Genomic DNA, 7,714 nt, shown 5'->3' on the forward strand with positions numbered 1-7,714 from the left:
CAAGTGTTAAATTCTTTGTGCCAGGGACACTGACACAGGAGTCACACATACTGAAACAAGATGATCAAGAATTGTTTGCGCTGCTCACAAGCAACAGGAGCTCTACCTTCCCCTCCCCCAACCTCCGCATGGGTGGCGCGGGAGTTCTGAGCTCCTCCTCTTCCCCACCAGAAATAGGGGAGGGGGTCCTAGGAAAGGAAATAGCTGATGCTCAGCGCCTAAAACCTGGCAGAAGAGGCAGGATGGAGGGGATGCTGGGGGCCCAAGACTGGCCACCTGAGTCAGTCGCGCATCCCAGCCTTTGGCTGGCCAGGCCTCGCAGCAGCCCAGGCTTCGCCACGCGGTGAAGTTCTGCGGAAAGTTTTGCAGTTGCTTCGCCTCTCGCGCCAGCAGGAGAAGCTGTGACGCAGCGTCTGGGGCTCCAGGCCCGATCTGAAAAGAGAGAGTAGACAAGGCGGGAAGGTATTAAGAAGCAGAATAGGGGAAGATAAAGAGCGCACACTGGGATCCTTGTGGACCTCGCCGATCCTCTTCTCCAGCCTTCGCCTCCTCTCCCTCCAGACACGCACAACCTTGCGGCCGGATCCCCAGCCCTGCGCCCCCGCGCCGCCCCCGTCCCCTCCCACGCTGCCCGCTTCTCTTCCCCTCTGCCCCTCAAACCCTCCTCCAGGGTTCTGCGCTCCTCCCTCCGCCCTCCCTCTGCGGGGCCTGCCTCCTCCCTCCTCCTCTCCGGGAGGCATCACTTCGTCCGGACCGGGAGGAGGATGCTATCCCCTCGCCGGCGGTCATCTGAGCACAGCGCTAGGGCTGTCTCTGCACGCAGCCCTGCTGTGCGCCCTCGGTACTCTCCTCCGAGCGCCGCAGGGATGTTACCCATCCGACCTGCCCTCGCGCCCTGGCCTCGTCACCTGCTGCGCTGCGTCTTGCTTCTCGGGGGACTGCGTCTCGGCCACCCCGCGGACTCCGCTGCCGCCCTCCTGGGTAAGGCGCTGCCAACTTGGCCAACTTCGGGAGTCGGCCCGCCAGGGAGTCGGGCCTCTTGACTTTTCCCTCCTTTTTTTCTCCCATCTTTTCTGAAGAAGTGCGTGTGTGTGTGTGTGTGTGTGTGTGTGTGTGTGTGCGTGCGTGCGTGTGTGTGTGTGTGTGTGTGTGCGCGCGCGCGCGCGCGCGCGTGTGTGTGACTGGGTTTTTAAAATTCGTCTCCACTTTTCTGGGAGCAAGGGAGGAGATGGGAGGAGGAGCGCGCCTGGAGGTGGGGGAGGATCTGAGTGGAACCAGATGTGGCAGGCGGCGGGGGAGGGGAGCCAAGGCACCGCGGCCTGGGAGGGAGAGGGAGGGCTGGTGTCCCGGCCACTCGGACCCCCGGCGCCCGCCCCGCGCTGGTCTGGGTACCTTGATATACAACCAGAGAGCCAGAGGCGCATTGTTTCTTACTCTGTACGTGAGGGGTCAGTCTGTTCAGCGTCTGGCAGTGGGGTCTTTATGTTGTTTTCTTACTTGGTCTTTAAGGACAGCTTGTGGCAGAGGACTTATGCACCGTTCGATCGTAACCCTGTGGAACAGTTTTGTGCCAGGAGAACCGAATGCGCGTGCGTGTGTGGTGTGTGTGTGTGTGTGTGTGTGTGTGTTCGTTTCTCACTTTGTGTGGTCAATTCTGATCAAATTGGCACTTCTCCAGAGTGGACAGTCTTTGCTGTAAAAGAGTTTCTAAAGATACAAAACCACAACCCACAGAAGACCAACCACACAAGCCCCCCAAACTGCACCCTTCTCTTTTCTGTATGTTTTTTTGTTGTTGTTGTTGTTTTGTTGTTGCTGTTGTCGTCGTCGTTATTTTAGAACTATCTGAAATGTGAGGTCAGACAGGTCCCTCGACAAGAAGCTGAACACTCATAAACATTGATAGGGTAGATCTTGGGGGGCAGGGGCACTCAGAATTTTTAAAAATGTGCTGAGTGTTGCCTCCATATCCCCTTTTTATGTTTAATTGGGGGCTGGGTCAGCGGGGAAAGGGATGGGGCAGCAGCTGCAGCTTTGTGCTAGGACTAGAGGGCCCCCTGAAGAGTCTGAGGCCTTTGCGGTGGCCTGGTGTGCTGTGAGCATTTGCTGAGGGGAAAGGTAGGGTCAGGGTGACCCACAGTTACATAGGAGCCTCCTTTGCCCTTCTCTCCCACCTGGATCTGAAGCCTGCAGACACAGGAAGCAAGCCGGAGCCCCCTCACCTCCAGGGGTTCTTGCCAGAGCCTTGTCCCTCTGTCTAGGACCCGGGACAGCAGGATTCCAGGGAGGAGGGAAAGGACAGAGCCAATTCCAAGAGCCTTAGCTTGGATTTTAAAGCCAGGCCCTGGGAAAGAGCTGGGCCAGAGTGCTGACTTGGTCTTTTCCCCCAGGGAGCTTTTGATAGGGGGGTGGAGATGCCTGATGAGGGGCCCAGTCAGGGAGGAAAAGGAGGCTTACAGTATTCCTGTGCTTCCTGGTCTCTGCTTCTGTCCCTCCCTGCTCTCTCAGACTGACCTACACACAAAATGCCCATGTCTGGGCTGCTGTGTGGCCTGGATCACCCTCCCGAGCCCTGAAGAAGCCCAGCCTGGATTCACACAGCTGGGAGTGGGGGTGGGGGAGAGGGGCTCTTCACTAAACCAACTGAACAGGAGGGTAAAAACCACACAACGTCCCTGTCACCGAACAAACACAGCACTGACCGACCCTACCCTGCCATCTTCCTCATCTGGGAGGTCCCTCATCTGGGAGGCTGGGCTAGAACCTGATGGAAGGGGCAAGCCCTCTGCAAGTTTCACCACCATGGGGAACCTGTGGCTCTAGGTAGAAGTGCTTGTGGGAAGTAGGAGTTGAAAGGCACCCTAGGGGTGGGAAGTGGAGGGAGGGGGCAGGGCTGGCAGCTTCCTGATCACCAACAGGAAAGGAAGTCTAGTGGACTCTGGATGAGGAATGGCCGCTCTTCTTGGGAATCAGAGGTGATAGGACTGAAGGAATTCTTAACATAGGGTGTCAGAATTCATCTTTACTTCTTCTGTGACCCCCATAAAATATGCTTTTGCTGTGATTCTGGTATACTCTCCCTGTGTACAGCACTGAGCCAAGTGTTAAGAGTTAAGATGTGTCTCAGGGAAACCGGAAGTCTGTCAGGAGGATGACACAGGTTGAACCACTAGTGAGGGGTAAAGGCTCTGTGGGCAAGTGTCATCTCAGCCTGGAAGCAAGTGCTTAGCATCCAATTTCTCATTTAATTCTGATGATAACCCAAAGAAGTAGGTATTGCTGGACCCATTTTGCAGAGTACAAAACAGAGTCTTAAGAGGAGTCTGATGATTTATTTTGGGCACATCTAGAAAGTGAAGGCTGGGACCAAGGATGGTAAATGACCAGAAACAGGAGAGAATGTGGTCCAAGGAGGAGAGGCTCTCTGGAGGGAGCAGGGAGGGCCAGATGAGGGAGACCAGGTCAGAAAGGTGCCGCCGCCATTGAATATTTTGTGGAAGCTTCTTGGGTTTCTGGAGGAAACGGTGAAGGAATCTGGTCAGGTGTCTAGAAGGCCCCATGAAGATCCCACCTGCGGGCTGGCTCTGGAGCTCTGACGAGCTGGAGGTTTCTTTTTTTAAGATTTATATATTTATTATATGTAAGTACACTGTAGCTGTCTTCAGACACTCCAGAAGAGGGAGTCAGATCTCGTTACGGATGGTTGTGAGCCACCATGTGGTTGCTGGGATTTGAACTCCGGACCTTCGGAAGAGCAGTCGGGTGCTCTTACCCACTGAGCCATCTCACCAGCCCAGAGCTGGAGGTTTCTTACAAAATGAGCTATGGATTAGAACAGAGGGATCTGCTATTAGGTGGAACCGTGAAGGAAACTTGGGAAGTCCTCCTGTGGGGAAGGACTTCTGTCTAAAAGTCAGACAAAGATGGCTGGCATTCCCTCTGAGAGGTGTCGGGTTTTGTCTCTGCTACCAGAGCAATTGGACAAACCACTGCACGTTTCCCCAGCTCCTGACCAGGCAAAAAGCCCTGAACACCATCCTCCTCCATAAAACTCCACCTACCTGGCTCAAGCAAGCTGCCAGGGTCGTGGTGCTCCTCCGGGGTTGCTGTGTTTCGTACCAGGTTTCTCTTCTATTCTGAGTTTACCTGGGCAAGGTGATGGTTGCACACAGGGGAGCAGGAAGCTTAGATTTGGTCCCAATGTGCTCGCACCAGAGAAGTCCAAGGCCCACAGTTGGTGTGACCAAAAAGGCCTGCACTTCTTAGGGTCTTTGCATTTGTTGCCGGTTTAAGCATGGGGGTGGGGAAAGTGACAGCAGTAAAAGCCCTTGGTTCCTCAAATCTCCTAGCCCTGGGCAGATCTCATCTTAGCCCCTGGGAGTCAAATGTTAGAGCTGTTCTTGGTTTGTCAAGATCGCACCACTAGAAGGCGGTGAACAGGATTCCATTGCAGGTGAGGCCAGAACATCTAAACCTAGCAGCACCAAGCCAAAACAAAAGCACTGCAGAAAGCAGGACCATTGCCGGGGAGCCCTAAGCCTACGCTACCCTGGGTGTTCGCTAGCTTATCACTGCGACTCAGTTGTCTCATCTAAGCAACTTAAGGGGACAAGGGTTTAGTTTGGCACTCAGTTTAGAGACTTCAGCCCGAAGTCAGCTGGTTCCATTGCCCTACGTCTGTGAGGAGGCAGACGCTTAACCAAGGGTCATGGCGCAGAGAAAGGCAGCCAGGAAGACCGGGAGGCACCAAGGAAACGGTACACACTTCAAAGACAAGTTTCCAGCGACCTACTTCTTCCAACTAGGCTCTACTTCCTGGTTGCCCAATAATGCCATTAAGACCCCGTCATTATAGCGGTTCATCCATTATGATCTAATCAAAAGACTAACACTCCAAACAATGTACTGCCGACCAAACTTTTATACCCAAACAGAACACCCGCCCACATGTCCTCTTGGAAGGGACAGTGAAGAAGAGAGTGGCTGGGACAGCTCTCTGTTGTCAGCGATTGTGGGCACTTGGTTCTTGTACGTCTCCATGGGGCCGCGGAGGCAGAGACTAAGTTCCCTCTTCCTTGCCCTTGGGTCCTTGAGATGTTTCCCTCCAAGGAGGCATTGGCAAATAATTGCCGAATGCCTGAAGAAGCTGCAACCAGGCACCCCAGCTCGTGGAGGTAGGGATTTCATTCACATAGTCATTTGTTCGTTTGTTCATTCATTCATTCATTCATTCATTCATTCCTCATCTTTACTGACCCTGTACAGTAATGAGCTCAAGATGACTAAGACCTATTCTTCTTCTTCTTCTTCTTCTTCTTCTTCTTCTTCTTCTTCTTCTTCTTCTTCTTCTTCTTCTTCTTCTTCTTCTTCTTCTTCTTTTTTTTTTTGGGGGGGGGTTTCAAGACAGGGTTTCTCTGTGTAGCCCTGGCTGTCCTGGAACTCACTGTGTAGACCAGGCTGGCCTCGAACTCAGAAATCCACCTGCCTCTGCCTCCCAAGTGCTGGGATTAAAGGCGTGCGCCACCACCGCCCGGCTGACTAAGACCTATTCTTCCAGGCTGCGCGGTGGTGACAGTCTCACATACATTTAATCCCAGCACTCCGGAGACAGAGGCAAATCCACTTTGAGTTCGAGGCTAGCCTAGTCTACAGAGTCCAGTTTCTCTGTCCTGAAAGACCAGACAGATGATAGATAGATAGATAGATAGATAGATAGATAGATAGATAGATAGATATTCTTCCTTTGAATCTAATTCCTTGCCCGGCACCTCCATGGGGGTCTCCCTGGACTTGGGGGGCTTCAGTATCACTGACAGGAAAAGTATCTTTTTAGCTCTTCACAAGATGAGGAGAGCCCCTTTCCCATGACTGAGTCCTATAAATCTGGGTGGGATGGGTCACTGGAGTAGTGACATGGCTCTTAGAAGTTGCCCTGAGCTCTGTAGATTCTAGTTACTCCTCAGTAGGCTAGAGGAGGGTTTGCACAATGATTATCTGTGGCCCAGGAAATGCTGGGGACAGCCTGCTCCAACCACCCAGGAAACAGACTGGACTGCTTCCTCCAGATGGCACACCATGGGCTGCAGTGGGAGCCCTAATTGTTGGTTCCTGTCTACATTTAGTCTCAGGGCCACTCTCCTCTCAGAGTACAGCTCCTCAGAGCTGCAAAGATGCTCTGGGGTTAAGAGGACCTGGTTTTGATTCCCATCACCCACATGGCAGCTCCCAACTGTCTGTAGCTCCAGTCCCAGGGAGACTACACCTCTCAGGGCACCGGGAATATACATGGTGCACAGACATTACATGGAAGGCAAACACCCAGACTCCTGAAAATTAGATTACATTCAAAAATAAAAGTCTAGGGCTGGTGAGATGGCTCAGTGGGTAAGAGCACCCAACTGCTCTTCCGAAGGTCAGGAGTTCAAATCCCAGCAACCACATGGTGGCTCACAACCATCCGTAACAAGATCTGACTTCCTCTTCTGGAGTGTCTGAAGACAGCTACAGTGTACTTACATATAATAAATAAATAAATCTTTAAAAAATAAAAATAAAAAAAAATAAAAGTCTAGACCCTCCACAGACTTGGCCCATGCTTTCTGATGACCTCTGCCTACTTCAGTTCCTCTGGCTGTGTATCACACCCTCCAGGAGACAGCTGTGAAACCTCAGCTCCTTTCCAGCACTCTGGCCCCACTCCTCCTCCTTCACCTTCCCAGCATGCTCTGCTCCACACTCCACTGCCAGGCCTTTGCTCACTGTACCTTCTACCAAGTAGGTCCTTCCTTCCCTTGGCCTAGCCGGCTCCTGAGTTTTCCTTTAAGACTCTAGTGTCTTCAGGATACCTAGGAAGGAAAACAACTGCCAGAACCTTAGAACTTGTTTCCTTTCTCCCTCAATCCTCTGGACTTATTCATGGGGAAGAATCCTTGAGACCAGAATTAATTGAAAGACTCTGCTCTCCTCTTTTGGCACATGAGAAAAAGAACAGTCCACCTTGTGGGGTGTTGCATGGGAGTCGCACACAAGTCAGATGATGGATGTCTGAGATACACATCCTATGCTCTTGGTATCCTAAGCTATTGCTGTTTTTATTACTAATAAGAAAGAAAACCCGTGAATATCAAGGGGCTTAAATATGATAAGGTAATCTTCAGCACCCTCGGGCCTGGGCTGGAGAGATGGCTTAGCATGGTTAAGGGCACTCACTGTTCCTTTTAGACCACCCAGGTGTGGTTCCCAGCACCCATGTCAGGTGGCTCACAATCATCTGTAGTAACAGTTTCCAGGGGCATCCAGTGTCCTTTTCAGGCCTCCATGGGCACCAGGCACACATGTGGTATCCATCCATACATGCAGGCAAACACTCATCCACATGAGATAAAAATAAATAAATCTACTTTAAGAAAGGAGAAATTTGTTTGTTTGTTTGTTTGTCTGTGGGTTTTGGCTTTTTGAGACAAGGTTCCTCTGTGTAGCCCTAACCTTCCTGGAACTCATTCTATAGAACAGGTTGGTCTCAAAAATCACAGATCCCCCTGCCTCTGCCTCTGCCTCTGCCTCTGCCTCTGCCTCTGCCTCTGCCTCTGCCTCTGCCTCTGCCTCTGCCTCTGCCTCTGCCTCTTCCTCTGCCTCTCCCTCTTCCTCTGCCTCTGCCTCTGCCTCTGCCTCTGCCTCTGCCTCTGCCTCTGCCTCTGCCTCTGCCTCTGCCTCT

At 52.3% G+C, this 7,714-nt stretch overlaps 1 protein-coding gene across 2 annotated transcripts in view; it reads left to right on the forward strand.

The window, feature by feature from the left end:
• The first annotated feature begins 734 nt into the window (after positions 1-734).
• Mrc2 (mannose receptor C type 2) overlaps positions 735-7,714 on the forward strand; it is a 59,277-nt gene continuing 52,297 nt past the window's right edge. Inside the window, exon 1 of one of the 2 annotated variants that reach the window (XM_021177266.1) lies at positions 735-981. In XM_021177266.1, coding sequence (XP_021032925.1) covers positions 765-981 — 217 coding nt within the window. In that variant the 5' untranslated portion in view covers positions 735-764. The remainder of the gene's footprint in view (positions 982-7,714) is intronic. The other variant, XM_029484156.1, reaches the window with a different exon arrangement.

The sequence above is a fragment of the Mus caroli genome, chromosome 11, assembly GCF_900094665.2.
Source record: "Mus caroli chromosome 11, CAROLI_EIJ_v1.1, whole genome shotgun sequence".
Taxonomy (NCBI): Eukaryota; Metazoa; Chordata; class Mammalia; order Rodentia; family Muridae; genus Mus; species Mus caroli.